At 45.0% G+C, this 16,736-nt stretch overlaps 3 protein-coding genes and 1 long non-coding RNA gene across 5 annotated transcripts in view; 2 read left to right on the top strand and 2 right to left on the bottom strand.

Moving 5' to 3' along the window:
* Nucleotides 1-1,522: 1,522 nt before the first annotated feature.
* Nucleotides 1,523-4,746, bottom strand: LOC117217924 (uncharacterized). The gene is made up of 2 exons (XR_004489669.2): nt 4,612-4,746; nt 1,523-1,918 (listed from the first exon to the last, which is right to left on the bottom strand). It is a non-coding gene; the product is annotated as an uncharacterized LOC117217924 (long non-coding RNA).
* LOC117217923 (uncharacterized) lies at nt 4,650-6,439 on the top strand. Of its 2 annotated transcripts, XR_004489668.2 has the most exons (3): nt 4,650-4,933; nt 5,243-6,160; nt 6,231-6,439. XR_004489668.2 is itself a non-coding variant. In XM_033465827.2 (2 exons), the coding sequence occupies exons 1-2, from the start codon at nt 4,909-4,911 to the stop codon at nt 6,097-6,099; spliced, it is 882 nt and encodes a 293-aa protein (XP_033321718.1). In that variant the 5' UTR covers nt 4,650-4,908; the 3' UTR covers nt 6,100-6,232. The 2 variants fall into 2 exon arrangements, 1 of the variants encoding a protein (XP_033321718.1); XM_033465827.2 differs by having other exon boundaries at nt 5,243-6,232.
* Nucleotides 6,324-14,739, bottom strand: LOC143259467 (uncharacterized). Its single transcript, XM_076521960.1, has 4 exons — nt 14,657-14,739; nt 14,332-14,569; nt 10,480-10,604; nt 6,324-6,926 (listed from the first exon to the last, which is right to left on the bottom strand). The coding sequence occupies exons 1-4, from the start codon at nt 14,737-14,739 to the stop codon at nt 6,758-6,760; spliced, it is 615 nt and encodes a 204-aa protein (XP_076378075.1). The 3' UTR covers nt 6,324-6,757.
* LOC117217906 (uncharacterized) overlaps nt 14,531-16,736 on the top strand; it is a 224,668-nt gene continuing 222,462 nt past the window's right edge. The window contains exon 1 of the mRNA XM_033465768.2: nt 14,531-14,901. Coding sequence (XP_033321659.1) covers nt 14,876-14,901 — 26 coding nt within the window. The 5' untranslated portion in view covers nt 14,531-14,875. The remainder of the gene's footprint in view (nt 14,902-16,736) is intronic.

The following is a 16,736-nucleotide window of genomic DNA, read 5'->3' as shown; positions in this document are numbered from 1 at the left end:
GCATATACGAAAAAGGTGAGCAGATCAAACGAGAGACAATCTAGAAGAATCGAGTCACATCAATACGTTACTTTCAATTTATGTAAATTATTAGAGAAAGAGAATTCGAGCGGCCACTGTTTCACGAAATCGAAGCACAAAATTTCGCGCGAAGATCCGCTGACAGGCGATGATATTTCTTTCTGCGAACCTTCGGTGACGATGAGAACACTATTATTTACAGGAAAAAATGGCGGGAATGCGTGCGTGACGAAATTATTGGAGGTTGCGACTACGGTGCGTTGCCGTAGGAAATAGTTTTCGCCGCAGAAAGCGGTCGGACGGTTCACCGAGTCGAGGACAATTGCCGCGTCCTTGTACCCTTAATTGCCGCGCGCGGTCTCGGTAAACAAAAAAGAAACGCATACAACACGTGTTGACCATGCTTCGAACGGAGGGGGAGGGATCCGCCGCATCCGGCGGACGGTAATAACGAGTACGAGAAAACAGGACGTATCCGAGAATCATAACGTACGATGACCCAAAACGTGGAATCTCGAGCATTCGTTCCCCTCGGCGCGGTCGTTTATTCCTCGCGTCAAGTTCAATATGCAGGCGAAACTAATTCCATTCGTGCAATTGCGTGTCTGCCGATGTCTGCCACCGGTTCGGTGTACATACGTATTGGGTTGGCAACTAAGTAATTGCCGATTAGTTCGATGAAATAAAAAATTCTTTTTTACTTGGAACGAAGTTTAATCTGTAATGTATTTCCCATTTTGTTCGATGACCTTTTGCCATCTCTCCGACAACTTGAAAATTCCACGCTCGTAGAAAGTCTGATCCTTTTCGGCCAAAAACTGAGTTAAGTGAGATTTTACAGCGTCGTCATCGTTAAAAGTTTTACCACGAAGGGAGTTGTCCAGGGATCGAAATAAGTGGTAATCCGATGGCGCGAGATCAGGGCTATGTGGTGGGTGTAACATCAATTCCCAACCAATATCCATCAATTTTTGCCGAGTGGACAAAGACGTGTGCGGCCTAGCATTGTCCTGCTGGAAAATGACACCTTTACGATCGACCAATTCTGGTCGCTTTTCCTTGACCGCTGCATTCAATTTGTCCAGTTGCTAACATTCACGGATAATAAAAAATAACATAATAATAATAATAATAATAATTTTATAATATAACATTTACGGATATCATAAAAATGGGAGTGAGAGACATCTATAACTGAAATCGGCAATTACTTAGTTGCCAACCCAATATTTCAGCTTGAAAACGTCCTGGGTTGCCGCGTCAGACTTTATTATTTGTTCACACAAGAATTCCATGAAACTGTGGTGAATTCAATTGTTCGAATAGAATTTTAATTACTGAAAATTGCGCGGATTACTGGACTCTTTCGTACACTTTCAGAATTTAAATGTAAGCACTTTGCAGCCGTTGCCCATGATGGTTCTGCATTCTGAACTATTGATCCTATCATGGTTCTGTGCATATGCTTTGTATAATTTTTGTAGAAAGTACAATTCATGTGTAATTTTTAATATTTTCATTAGACCCGTTAGGGACAGCTTGTTTTTAAGAGAAAGCGAAAGCAGGCAGCCCGACGCTACGCCGCATTCGGTTAACCCTTTGCACTCGAAGCTATTTTAACCGTGAATCTGAAATATAATCTTTCTGACTTATAGTATTTCCATTCAAATGTTGCCGACCCAATACTTATATTCGGTGTACACGGTTCGAACACGTTTTTGTAATTACACTCGCCCCGCTTCACGCGTGATTATTAAATCGGTGCACACCATATAGCTCGATCCTCCTCGCATGATCCCGCCACAGCCGTGGTTGGTGCACCCACCAAATGGTTCGCTTCCGGTGTCGCCGGTTTGTATCCCGAGCGTGCGAATAATCGCGGTAACTTTGACACTGGCTGGAAGAAAAGAATGGCGCGAGGTTAACGGTAATGATCTCCCGCCGGCAAATTGCCGGCATATTAAACCGTATCATCGAGATAATAAATATTTCATTGTTTGCCGAGACCGATAACAGAATACGTATGTACCATACACAGTTGCGAAACGATCCGTGTTGTCCGATTAAGGCGCAAACATTGAACGTTCCAGCCAGCCTACCCGCCGTCTTCTCGAAGGGAAAGTAAATCATCGAGTGGTCGCCGGTATTGAGATCAATGCCTTTTCCGAGATCGCGTAACGCTACTGGCGTTCGATGCCGGATCGTTCGGCCGCACAGAGTCCCCCCCTCGTATCAACGGGCGATCTATGTCCGTTGATAATTACCGTGAAACACGGTGAAAGGACCGATCCTCTATGCAATTGTGGGCTCTTCGTGAATACTAAATCGCAATTACGCTCGCGATCCTGCCACGGGTACGTCGACTCTCGAAAGAACGCGGACACGCTTTTTACTTAGAATTTAGCGTCGGATAGTCGAAGGGAAAACGTCGGTGAATCTTCTTTATTTTTTTTTCCCTTTTTTTTTCTCTCGAGTTTCTCGCGCGTCTCACGTTAGACTGCTTCGACGAAATTGAATTAGGGAACGGTGACGTTTCACACCGATGCGCGTCGTTCGATTTCAATTCCGCATGACGCAAACGTTGCGAACTTCGTCGGCATACTTTTCATAATGACACGTGCACGGTCGTTATTAACACGTCGAATGCCACGGGGGTCACCGGTGACCGGCACTTAACTTGGCGGTGACGCCATGGGGGCCATCGGTGACCGGCGCGCCCAAATTGATAGAAATATATATAATTTCAAACAAATGTCGATGTCTAAAATTTTGTATTATTACCATCGTCGATTCAAACAGTGACCCCCTGTCGCAATTAACATGTCGAACATGGTTATACACTGTAACTTATCCATTGCAGATTATATTTCAACATTGTATGTATCATATAAAAGAATATTCATCGTGGCGCCACGGACAATTTCTGTAAAAACGGCGTGGCATTCGACGTGTTAAACGACGAACGTCGTGCCGCGCGTTATGAATTATGCGACACGTATTACGCGTATTTGCGGACGCGAAGGAAGCGGCTCCGGCATCGGACGCTTTGTTTAACAGAAAAAAAGAGCCGTCCGGCGCTTCGTAAGGTTCATCGAATCGTAGAAATGCCTGCGAATCGTTAAACGGAACCGCACGCGACTTATGCAACCAGTCTAGCATGATCTAACAAGTAATGCAATATACCCGCGTTATCGGCGAATCTGGAATGGCCGCCTTAATCATTTTTTTCGTTCGTACGAAACTTGCCTCGAAATCGGCTGAAAGCGGTTCGTCGGTTGCGCAATCGACGACGTTCATTATCGTCGATATATTAGCCCGTCGAGCTCCGATCGACGAAACGAGACGATTTTTAATTAACGTAACCACGCCAAAACTTGGCCGAGAGTCTGACATCAAGCGCGCGTGATTTCTGCTGATTTGAGAGCGTCTCTGGATCGAAATGGAAGACAAAAAAAGAAATGAAAAGAAAACGGTAGAGAAAATTACGAGAAGACAATATAGGATCGAATTATGCAAATTCGACGTAACAGAATGTTGCTAACAAAATGTTGCGCGCAGCCTTAATTGGTAACATAAGTCGTGCTCCGATGGGCAGACAATAATGGTCAGTGATTTGTTACCGCGGCTGAAATATAGCGAGGAATAACAATGGTAGTATCGTGGAAAAAGATCGTATTTCCATTATCTGGCAAACGGGAACCGAGTTTATCATCGGGAACGAGAGATACAGTGGCTCGCGAAGCTGCTCGAAAACCATTTAAAACGGAATAACTTTTTTTGGAATTGCACCGAACGATTGGAATTTCTTTTAAAATTCAGAGAGATTGGACAACGTCTAAGAAGTTCCCTTGAAAAGTCGCAATTATTTGAAATAACGAAAAAATGTGAAAGCTCGATTTTCTTAAATTGACTAAATATTATAATATTTAATTATAACTAAATATTATAATAATAATAACTAATATTATAATATAAGTACCATTATACCTAATTATAACTAATATTATAAGATAACTACCATTATACCTAATTATATAACTAATATTATAATATATAATTATAACTAAATATTACAATATTTAATTATAACTAAATATTATAATAATAATAACTAATATTATAATATAACTACCATTATATCTAATAATAACTAATATTATAATATAACTACCATTATATCTAATTATAACTAATATTATAATATTTAATTATAACTAAATGTTATAATATTTAATTGTCTAAATATTATAACATTTAATTGACTAAATATTATATCTAAAGTCGACAGATAAAACTAAAATATAAAACATGTTCGCAAAATTTGTTTCCAGCTCCTCTAACATTTAAAAAAAATTCAAGTCACCTACTCCAATTTGAAAAAAATATTATTCCGCTTCCGAAAGATGTTCGAACAGATTCGGGAGCTATTGTGCGCGCAGAGAAACGATTCTTATCGTGTGTGCCTCGTATTCACCGAAAGAAGGGAAACGCCGCGCGGCGCGTTAATGTTTATGTACGGTCAAGAACGATCGACGCGTCGTCGTGGATTCCTCATAACAAACAGCTGACGTTGCCGTGCTTGCGACGTACATTTGAATTCGTTGTATACGCAGCACGGGTCCAGACATGTTCGCCGCCTAGACGCTCCGCCTTGGTGCCAGGTGTGGACCTGGCTTAACGTATCTCCGGTGTCCATGAGGCACACGAGGTTAATATGGCCGCCAGTTCTCGACGCGTACGGAACCAGTTCCAGGATGAAACCGGTTTGGAACTAGTTTCCATTGGTTTTTCGGCCCCCTGCGAGACCGTGCCACGACCGAGATTGGCACTCGTGCCGGACTACTCTCGACGGTTGGAACGGAGGTTACGTTACCAGGGCACGCTAATATGGCCGATATTACAGAGCAAAAAGGTAAGAACCGAACTGTCCACAGAACAGTTCCATAAAACTAATCCGTGTCGCATAGTACCTACAAAATTGCCCGCAGTCGGCCCGAGTTTCCATCTCGCACGCCGTCGCGAACGTTCCGGAGATCCGCTTTTCTGCGCCTGTACACGGTTCGTCCATCGCTTGGCGCGGGAAAATCAAACGCTCTGCAGCCTCTTCCGCGCGCGAACCTAACCAATTTACGCTAAAAATCTGAATGTCGATTTTACTTCGATCGGAGCACCGGTTCGAGTCGCTTCTGACGTGTTCTTCTACTTTGTCCCCCCCCAAAAGGTGACAACAAGCTCGACGGGCAAATGGAGATCAAGGTCGAGCCGACGATGCAGTGTTACGTCGAGGAGGAGCACGAGAACGGTTTCCCCGGTTTCGAGAACAACGGGGCGATACCGTCGAGCGCGGACGTCGGCGCTCTGAACCTGTGGACCAGCAAAGCGACCACGTGCTTGATCAGCCAGTACAAGAAATACCGGTCGATGGTCGGCCAGTCGACGCAGATCAGGAGCTTGAGGGAGATGTTCGAGATGATCTCCATCGAGATGCAGAACTACGGGTTCTACTTCAGCCCGCAGAAGTGCGAGAACAAGTGGCGTGTGCTGGAGCGTAAGTACAAGAACCTGGTGTTCCGGGAACGGCTGAAGAAGCCGGGCAGAATGCGGCATTACGGCCACTGGGAGCACAAGCGTGCCCTGGACGAGATCTTCAACGAGAAAAGGCGACACATGTACCTGGAGGAGGGCGAGTTCCCGTCGCCGGCCGGCGGCTCCGCGAAATCGTACACGTACATATTACCGAAACCGGCGTCGGAGGAGCAGCAGCAGGGCAGCACCGACCAGCCGAAACAGGACGATCCTCTGGCGGCGCCGACTTCGAACTGCGTTCCGAATAGCAAGAACGAGCTGTCGGACCAGAAGGGACCGTTGGTCGCGTTCTTCGACAGATTTTTGAACGAGATGACCAAGAACTTCGCCGTCGCCGAGAAGAACCGCGAGAAAAGGCACAAAGAGGAGATGAGCATGCGACAGAGCGAGCTCGAGGTGCAGAAAAGACTGTTGAAGCTGAAGGAGCAGAAGCTCGAGCTGCAAAAGTGTCAGATCATCGCTGCCGCTCAACACTTGCATTTGAACATGTGAAGACGACGCTATGGACGTTGTTTACCGAATGATTTTGTTTACCAAAAGGTGTATTTTTAAGGTAGCGTTTACTTTACGGACATAGAAGATATAACAAAGTGTAACATAATAATATAAATATTTATGCATAGAAGCGCAGCGTGTTCTTTCGTTTCTCTCTCGAAGCGAGCGGGATGGAGAAGATATTAGGAGATCCTGTGGACAAGTAACGGGACACATTTCGGTGGCTTTGAAATATTTTATTTTTATATTATTAATATAATTATTATTAATTATATTATATTATTATATATTATATGTTATATTAATATTATTATAATATATTATATATATAATTATATATTATTAATTATTATTAATGTAATTATTATATTATTATTAATATAATTATTAATATTATATAAATATTTATATAATAATAATAATAATTAATAATAATATAATTTTATTTATATAATATTATATATCAATATTTATACAATATTATTATTATATTAATATTTTATTTTTATTTATTTAAATATTTTATCGAGATCGCTTGCTCGTCTTTCAGGTACTGTTAATATTTGTTGCAGATACGCGTATAGGAAAATATCGCTAGAACCGTTGACCTTGACAGGACATCAGAGTCATCTCTGATGATATTTGTTTTACATAATTATCGAAAGTTGTTGTCCCATATCTCTTTCCACGGAGGACGTCTGGAATTATACGATTTGTTCGACCGGCCCTCCAGCGCGTGCAGTTTTACGACACCGCCTCCAGGTGGCAGCACCGTGCACCTTTCCAGCTCCATGATCCGTCGCCGGTGGATCACCGTGTCCTGTCTTTTCAACCGAGAAAAGAATCATCAGAATTTCGACCTTAATCGACGCACGCTGAAATCTGTTGTACAAAAAGACGAACAGAGAGAAGATCGACAACGAAAGGATTGCGGTAACCGTGTACACGTAAACTCCTAAAGGAGTATCACGATTTTCCAGCAGGTCTAAAAAGCACGCGTACGCTCGCCCGCGCGGCCCATTATACTAAACGGCATAGTGCGCATGTTACGCGTACGCCCGCGTGCATCGTGTTACGGAGCGCAAAAACATCGCCGTTCTCTGTTTTTATTGTTCAAAGTTGGCCGGCGATCCCGCTGCCGCGGTATATTACTTTCGCTATGCGTTCTGCCTCTCGTGCTGCTAATGGCTCAATTTATTAAGCGGCGATTCAAAAGATCGCCTTCTCTCCCGGGCTACGTCGCATTGATATTGCACCTTCAAAAGATCACCGGGGGCTTGCCGGACCGACTCGACAGAGATTTATGACGCTTAAATACAATTTCATTATTCTATCTTATCGGATTAACAGAGATCACGGGCCCTGTTTTTGTTTCGTCCCCGTACCACCGGCGTATTTATGGACCATAGCGGTGCGAATGCGAATCATAAATTATTGAACCCCCTCGACGGCAACATAATAGCGGTATAATCGGGGCGAGATTGTTTAACACTACAAACCAGCGAGCAACAACGGTCTGCGGTATAACCGAAGCGAGGGATTAAATCATTCGGAGATTTAAAAATATACGGAGATATTGGATCTGAAATGACCGTCGCGAACGGAGACAAAATAGGCTTGTTCGACGGGGGAAAGTCGAGCAGAGGGATTCAAACGACCCGGTGAGTCGTGTAATCCCGTGTACGTAATTAGCATTCCCGGTGCAGCGCTATTCAACGCGTGCCGTGATTCATCGAAACACCGTGAGAAAAAAAAAAGAGGTCCCGAGGAAAGTGAAATTGCCGTGTTCGATGGGGCTTTGGAACAATTCCAGTGGCGAATCCCTAGAATACGTTTCCACGGCTCCCCGGCAAACCGGACCGTTCCGCTTCCCTCCGAAGCACACGCAAACGAAACAAACGAGAATTTCTCGCGCGGCTTTACACCCAATTATCGGTATGCGCGCTTCGTTGAAAGAGGAACAAATAGGGTCGCGATCGGGTCGCGGTCGATAACGATGGATTAACCCCTTAATGCACAGTTTTTTTGAAAAAGGCCGGCCAAAAGAAATCAATTTTTTTAATGTAAAAAGACAATTTAGAACGTTTGTCTTGGCAAGAAAAGTACAAAAATACAGAAATAATGGAGATTTATACAATTGGTATGATTTTTAATTTTCAGAATATTACTATTATTATTATTATTATTATTATTGTTATTGTTATTATTATTATTGTTATTATTATTATTGTTATTGTTATTATTATTGTTGCTATTGTTATTATTATTATTGTTATTATTATTATATTTTATTTTATATTATATTTTAGCAAAATATATATTGAAAAATGAGCGAATCAGAATCTGAATATGAATACGCTGTCGGAAAGCGGCTCACAAGGAAGAGATAAGTCGTAAGTGATAAGTAGAAAAAGGATATATTTTATACTTGAATAAGTAAGTGTTATAGCTTACAATCCCATGTAAGTGATAAATATCATTAAAACGATTGTTTTTTTATTTGCTTTCACATTGTTGTCACATTGAATTATCTCGAGTGCGCACAGTTTGGCCAGTTTAGCGCGCTCGAGTTAACTCGAGCGTGCACGTTAAGGGGTTAATTTCCCGGGAACGATTTGCACGGAACGCATTCGCGACTTTTCGCCGTGAATTGTGCCGGACGAAGATTCAATTCGACGGTGTATTATCGCAAGGCGAAGGAGACGGCCGTTCGATTGAGCTCTCTTGGTCGCGGCGATGTTGCGCTCGGTTCTCGATTCCGTACCGGACTGCCTTGGTGTCACCTTACATTATCCAGCGCATGACGATTATACGTTTGGAATTTTGAAAAAATCCATTCCTGTTACGCGGCGCGTATCGGGGGAACAGGTAGCAGCCAGCCCCATAGCTCTCCAGCAGATCCTTTCGAATTAATTTCAAGCGTTTCAACGGCTCCTATAAAATTACACACGTCTTACAGATTCTACTCCCATCTTTGATAGTTCGACGGCCATTTCGTTCTCTTATCCGAACAAATATAAACAACGACTCGAAAGAGTTCAACACGATCTCTCCGAAAATGCAGGCTCCAAGATTAGGCAAACAATGACTTTCGTCGACCATACTCTTGTGCTCCGATTACGTCCACGATTAGCAAACGATCTCTCGAAACAAGGCGTACTGTCACCGATTTAGTGTTTTCACGCTGCCCGGAATTAGCAACAACAAATTCATATGAACCGTCAAGATCATCGAGAGACCTATTTTAATGTTTCATCCATCTTTCTATAATTCTGCAATCGGCAATTCTGACCCCTGAAATCGTGCCCGCAGCTATAAGCCAATGCAAATTGTTTGAATGCAGGAACGAACTGCATTCGTTTGGACTTTTTCACGAGCAGTGCATGCAGCTTCGAAAATTTCGTGCACAACTTGACGCAACAAATTATAACACGGTTCGTTTAAATCAGGGGTGTCGAACTCTCGCGGCCCGAGATGAACGTTTTTGCGGCCCAGTCGATATATCCGACGCAAAGTAAAAATGAGATAGAAATGTGATTTAGAAATTTTGAAAGTAGTCTCGGTCGATAAAATTTCTCCTGAAATAGGAAAGAGATAGTATCGGAGAAGAGATGTCAAGTATCAGGACGTAAACAATAATATAACTTTATATAGGTTTATTACAATGCACTAGTCAAAATAAAAATATTTGTTTCTATGAACATTGATTTGTTTTTTTTTGCGGCCCACCATATTTGGCCCATGTTAAAACATATATAAAGTTAAATTATTGTTTAAATAATTTAACTTTATATATGTTTATTACAATGCACTAGTCAAAATAAAAATATTTGTTTCTATGAATATTGATTTGTTTTTTTTTTTGCGGCCCACCATATTTGGCCCATGTTAAAACATATATAAAGTTAAATTATTGTTTAAATAATTTAACTTTATATATGTTTATTACAATGTACTAGTCAAAATAAAAATATTTGTTTCTACGAACAAATGATTTCTTTGTTTTTGCGGTCCACCTAAAGTTAAGGATTGTTTATTTGGCCCAAGTTAGTTTTTGAGTTTGACACCCCTGGTCTACGCGGTTCTTACTACCGAAGCATACGGATACGAAGCCGCGCGCGCGCGCGCACGCTAGAGCGAGCGAGCGTCAAGAAACGACAAAGGGCAAACAATTTTATAAACCGTCGCGGGAGCTTTTCGGGAAAAAATCGGTGAAACCGGTTACACCCGCTCTTTGCTGTATCCGTACGCACGGACGGCGACGTGTGTGTGCGCGTGTGTGCGTGTTGTTGCACACGACACAGGCACACCGGCCGCGGTAAGAGTTAACACGCGAGCACGTGCAGGTACGTGGGTATAACAACTTTTGCGACTTACGTTAATAACCTCCTGAATTTCGAAAAACGATCGCCGAACGAAAATACACGGCATCGCCATTTATCACGCCTCGCGAATCGCCGATATTCGAGCCGTTCACTCGCCGGATCACGTAACTTCCTCACCTGTAAATTAAAATTTACACGTGAATTAACATTGTTAGTGCCGAACACGTCTGGAAACACCTTTTAAAAGCACGTTTTCAATTTTCTAAGTTCTCCGAGCATGTTCAATATATTGAACACGTACAATATATATATATATATATTAGTATATATTATTATTATATACTATATATACTACAATATATCTTATCTCTCTCTCTCTCTCTCTATATATATATATATATTATATATATTATATATATATTATTATACAAATATAAATATTATATAATATATATATTAATATATATATTGAAAAACCAATGGAGGGAGGGGAGTATTGATATATATATATATATATATATATATATATATATATATATATATATATATATATATCAATACTCCTCCCCTCGTTGGTTTTTCAACTCTTTTTATAACGATTACGGAATTAATTTAGGTAAAAATAGGTGTACACGGGAGACCGGCGAAGGCGGTGTCAATAAAGTCCTCGGGAACGTTCTTTTTATATCTGTTCCGAAGAGGGGCAACGTATTAATCTTTCTTAGAAGACTATGAAGTCATCGCCGACAGGTAAGGCTGGAAAAGGTGGGACAAATGAGGGTTAAGTTCGCGAACAAAGTTCGCGTCTATATTTAGTCGGTGAGGTTGTCGGACTTGGCATAAACAACCCAGATAGAAGCGGCTAAACGTAGCGCAATGTGGATGGGATAAATAATTAATAAAAATCCGGAAGTCGATATACCCGGTGTTCCGTCGGTTGCGACGCGGCCTGTCCGCGTCGAGTGACTAAGGAAAGTCTTTGTGCACGCTAAATTTTCGGTTTTCCGTTTCAATTTCGTAGAAAGCAATCGTACGACAATAAACATGGACGTGTGAACCTGCAACACGTTCTTTCTGGAAAATGTCTGACGAACTAAAATGTCTGTAAATACAGGAAAATTTTCCTCGTAATTGTACCCAACATAGATTTGAAGATCGAAGTCTCTCCTTTACGACGACTCCTTAAATTTTGACGTACGATCTTTTTTAGTCATTTTATTGAACTTTGAACAGAGGCTGTATTTTACAGCAATACAAGGTACACGAGAGGTTCACACAAATGAACTTGTTCCCGGTTTCTGTTCCACAGAACGATTCAAAAATATCGTACATCAAATTCCGAGGAGTCGTTATAAAGAAGAGATTTCAATGTTCAAATCTACGGTAGATTCGTTCGCGAGAAAAATTTTCTTGTATCCTCGCAGGCGCTTCAATTTACAGCATTTTCGAGTACAATTTATCCTTCGGTTTTCCGTCTGCTGCATCGCGTGGGATCGCGTTAAGAAAAATTGACCGCTGAATTGCGAAGACGGTGATTTCGAGCTTTGAAACGAATCAGGATTCGTTCGGTGCGACTCGCTTCAACGAGATTACAAAAGCTTAAAATATCAACGCGATTCGCCGTGATTCGTAAATTTCCTGTACTTTCTACAGCCACTGTACCGGAGAACCGAGGTGGGCCGAGGCGGCGGGTTGCGCGTGGGGCGCCGGTGCGGTTGGGTACGGGCGTGAGAATACGGCGGGTAATAGCGCGGAGGCGGCCAGTCGTCCAGTCGAGCCGCGACCACCGAGCGGTGAGCGTATTTCTCTCCTGTCGGTTTCCACTGCGGCAATCAACAGCAGCAGCAGCAGCCTAGCAAAAAATAAAAAAAAAGGAAAACAAGGAAGGGAGATCAATCCGACGGCAGCGGTGCATCGAACGAGATGAGCTTGTACCTGAACTAGCTGGTGCAGGAGCAGGAGGCAGAACGAAATTTCTCGTCGAATCGAGCCCCACGGGCCCGCTGGGGAAGCTCGCGTGCACGGACGTAAACAGAGGGCGAAGGAGGACACGCGATTCGTCGGTGCGTGTCCACGCACGCGTAAAACGCGTTCCCTGCGATGCACCGTACGCAACGTGCATCCGCGCGCTATAGCGATTCTTCGTGCAATTAGACCCGCGTGACCCGTGTAAGTTTATTGCGCGGCGGACACCGTTTTCCATGTGCCAGAGAGAGCCCCGCCGCGCCGCCGAAACCAGAGGCCTACTAGCGGGTGGCTGCGCGCTGTCAACCCTGGGAACCGGGGACGGACCTTGAGAGCGAAACATTGACCGGATCTGCCTGAACGCCGATCCTCGGACACAATAAGCTCCCCCGTAGCCCGAATAGTGTGCATAGCTCTCTCTCTCCCTCTCGCGCGCGCGCCGCTGTGTAACGTTACGTGTCGCGAACAGAGAGGGACACCTAGCTGCCAACGGTTTTTCACCGCGTATATGCACCGCGTCCCCAGGCCTGCATCGCGTTTTGCGGCACGTTGTGGGCCCCGAAGGCTCTCCGTCTAAGTAACAGTACTTCCTCGCGCTCGCTGGAACAAGCCTCTCTCCGAAGAACGGGACCCACACTCCACGAGCCCGCTCTCCGCACGCTGCTTCCCGCGCCCCCTTCCCCGGCCTCCTCCTCCTCCCGCCGCTAGGCCTCTTTCGACCGGCACACACTCTCTTTCTGTGTGCCTGTCACTCTTTCTCTCTCTCTCTTGCTCCTTTTCTCCCTCCGCGTCTCTGCCCCTTCCCGAGCCCGAAGTAGTCTGGCCGGTCGGGCACGGGTAGTCTCGTGAAACCAGTCCTCGTACGGTGGACCTCTCGGTTGGGACCTGGCGAAGTGAGGAGAGGTCGCTCGCATCTCGCCGCGCGTAAACCGGCACCGTTTGCACCTGCCGCGCGATTCCAAGTTTTTCGGCGATCACGCGTGAACGTCCGTCGGATCCGTGCGAGAGCCGTTCGTTCGTTCGTTCGTTCGTTCGTCCTGTGGGTGCCGCCGGTGGTGTTCCACGAAATCCTAAATCGGACCTCGGTCCGCGAAGAAAAGGAGTACGTTCGTTCGTTCTCCGGTTTCGGCCGGTTCTACGCCGCGCGAGACTGTGGCCGGGGAATCGGTAACACGGTCCCCCCGAGTACAGGCGTCGTCGTCGCGTGTTTATCCACGGGAACCAGTCCTGCCGGTCAGAAGGACGCCGCCGATCGGGTAAGTGGCACGCTTTTGCGCCGTCGGACCCGACGTCACCCGAAGATACCCGGCGCAGGGGATCGCTCCGACGACGGGCTGCCGCACAGCCCGGCCTGGACGGACGTGGAAAGGGGGAGCACCGGCGGCGTGTTTCGCGCCAAAGAATAAGACCAGTGTGTTCACGTGTGTGTGTGCATCTGTGCGTACCGGCGGCGGCTCGGAGGAGGAGTGGGGGAACGGTTACGGACGACACGCAGCCGAACGAGCGCGCGCACCCTGTTACGCGACACCGTGATGCTGGTGACAACGCGCGCACCATTTAAACCGTGCCCGTCGAATATCTGCTGGACGTCGAGCAGCAGCGTGGCCGAGCGAGAGATTCGCGGCTGAGAAGAGAGGACACTTGTCACAGTGGGTCGTCGTACGTCGACGGCACGTGTGAGTGTCGCGTGTAAAGAAAACACCGCCGCCGCCATGACAGTCGGAGCGCGCCGAGGATAAGAAGGTGCGCGTCCTGCTGCTGAGAAAATGAGCCAGTATTTCGTCGCGGACGCCACGCTCGCAGGATCATCCGGCTGGTGAAGCACACGCTAAGAGAGAGAGAGAGAGGTGTCGGTCTCTCTCTTTCTACTCCCCGCGTCTCGACCTAACCTCTCCAAGTGTGTCTCGAGAGCCCCACTAATCTAATTCGTGCCCGTTACCTTCGCGGCGGCTCTCGATGGAAGCGGTTCCGCTCGACTGATTTTCAGCGTGGATCCTCGTAGATCTCGAAGTCCTCCCGAGAAACGACCGCCAGGGAATCCGTACCGGCCATTGTCGTCGCAACGACCGTTTAAAGTGCTCGACAGTTGTTGGTGCGCCGCGTTTCGTTCGACCTCTCCGCCGCCGCCGCCGTCGCCGCCGCCGCCGCGCAGTTCGCTCGCGGTGTTAGTGCGCAACCTATCGCGCCGGTCGCGGTTAATTTCGATAATCGAAAGCGAATCGATTCACGCGAGAGATTAACACGGTGCAGTGATCGCGCGGTACCCTCGGTGCTCGTCTTTTCTCTCTGATCCCAGCGGTTTCTGTGCGCGACCCGTACTACTCCTTGTGTTCGCCCAGTGATTCATCGGGGCTTTTAATTTATTCTTCTGTTGCCGCGCGCGTTTGTGCCACTGTGCTCTCTAACACCGAAACGGATCGATGGATCGACGCTGAGGAACCGAATCTGCTTCGAAGAACTCGCGGGGAACACCAGCCAGCCAAATGAAGACCACACAGCGCGCGCTAAGGTGAGTCTGCCCACGTCGCGCGCTTAACCTTTTATGCAATTAAAAATCTTTCTCCCGTTACGATGTCATTAATCTCCGGCTAAGAAAATTAGTCGACTTCGTTTTACTTCGTCGAACATCCGTAACAAGAGATGAAACGCCTATGGCACAGCCGGCGTCCATTAGCGACGTTAGCTTTTTAATACCTTTTGCGTTCGAGGATTTTATGATATTGAAAATGTTATCATTCGACTACTGGATGTGTACTGGATCGTACATCGAGATTCTGAATATATACTGGCAAAGAGAGGAACGTGTAAACACCGATGTTTACTTCGGGTAATTGAATTCTTTGCGACTGTGGCCGCTAAACGTGCGAGCCAGGTGTTATCAATATGGCGGCTGGTATATAGGATAATGAGATCGACATTCGCGTTTGACAACTAATAGTAGTAATATTTAGTCGAATATTTAGCCGAATATTTAGCTAGTATTACATTTAGCAAAATGTACCGTAAAAGCGGAGAACTTGCGAGTTCTTCGAAAAATAATTGATTGTTACGGATCTGAGAACGGGTCCTGCGCCCGTAAACGGGGGTTGTCCAGGATTTTCTAGCGTTATTTTCGTTTCCAAGAGAGCCTGCGAGATTAGTGAGTCACCGTGGACGAAATCTGGTTGTATTTTCCTTCCAGCGATGTTTACTTCGAGTAATTGAATTCTTTGCGACTGTGGCCGTTCAACGTGCGAGCCAGGTGTTATCAATATGGCGGCTGATATGTAGGATAATGAGATCGACATTCGCGTTTGACAACTAATAGTAATAATATTTAGCCGAATATTTAGCCAGTATTACATTTAGCAAAATGTACCGTAAAAGCGGAGAACTCGCGAGTTCTTCGAAAAATAATTGATTGCTATGGATCTGAGCGAGTCCTGCGCCCGTAAACGGGTGTCGTCCAGGATTTTTTAGCGAATTATTTTTTATATATTATTAGCGATATTTTAGCGATTATTTTCGCTTCCAAGAGAGCCTGCGAGACCAGTGAGTTATCATGGACGAAATCTGGTTGTTTTTTTCCTTCCACTGATATTTACCTCGAGTAATTGAATTCTTTGCAACTGTGACCGTTGAACGCGCGAGCCAGGTGTTACCAATATGGCGGCCGATATATAGGATAATGAGTTCGACATTCACATTTGACAGTAATAATATTTAGCTGATAGTAATATATTTAGCAAAATGTACTGTAGAAGCGGAGAACTCGCTAGTTCTTCGAAAAATAATTGATTGTTACGGATCTGAGAACGGGTCCTGCGCTCGTAAACGGGGGTTGTCCAAGATTTTTTAGCGTTATTCTCGTTTCCAAGTGGACCTGCGAGACTAGTGAGTCACCGTGGACGAAATCTGGTTGCTTTTTTCCTTCCACCGATATTTATTTCGAATAATTGAATTCTTTGCAACTGTAGTCGTTAAACGCGCGAGCCAGGTGTTACCAATATGGCGGCCGATATGTAGAATAATGAGTTCGACATTCACATTTGACAGTAATAATATTTAGCTGATAGTAATATATTTAGCAAAATGTACCGTAGAAGCGGAGAACTTGCGAGTTCTTCGAAAAATAATTGATTGTTACGGACCTAAGCGGGTCCTGCGCCCGTAAACGGGTGTCGTCCACGATTTTTTAGCGTTATTCTCGTTTCCAAGAGAGCCTGCAAGACTAGCGAGTCACCGTGGACGAAATCTGGTTGTTATTTTCCTTCCACCGATATTTATTTCGAATAATTGAATTCTTTGCAACTGTGGTCGTTGAACGCACGAGCCAGGTGTTACCAATATGGCGGCCGATATACA

The sequence above is a fragment of the Megalopta genalis genome, chromosome 1, assembly GCF_051020955.1.
Source record: "Megalopta genalis isolate 19385.01 chromosome 1, iyMegGena1_principal, whole genome shotgun sequence".
NCBI classification, from domain to species: Eukaryota; Metazoa; Arthropoda; class Insecta; order Hymenoptera; family Halictidae; genus Megalopta; species Megalopta genalis.
Note: the sequence above shows the minus strand (reverse complement) of the source record. Positions and strands in the feature narration are given on the sequence as shown.

Excerpts from the sequence above, each read along its gene's own strand:
- LOC117217923 (XM_033465827.2), top strand. The coding sequence starts at position 4,909 with ATGGCCGATATTACAGAGCAAAAAG. Across the intron at positions 4,934-5,242 it reads CGATATTACAGAGCAAAAAG|GTGACAACAAGCTCGACGGG; the intron begins GTAAGAACCGAA and ends CCCCCCCAAAAG.
- LOC143259467 (XM_076521960.1), bottom strand. The coding sequence starts at position 14,739 with ATGAATCACTGGGCGAACACAAGGAGTAGTACGGGTCGCGCACAGAAA. Across the intron at positions 14,570-14,656 it reads AGAAAAGACGAGCACCGAGG|GTTGCGCACTAACACCGCGA; the intron begins GTACCGCGCGAT and ends CCGGCGCGATAG. Across the intron at positions 6,927-10,479 it reads AAATTCAGGAGGTTATTAAC|ACAGGACACGGTGATCCACC; the intron begins GTAAGTCGCAAA and ends TCGGTTGAAAAG.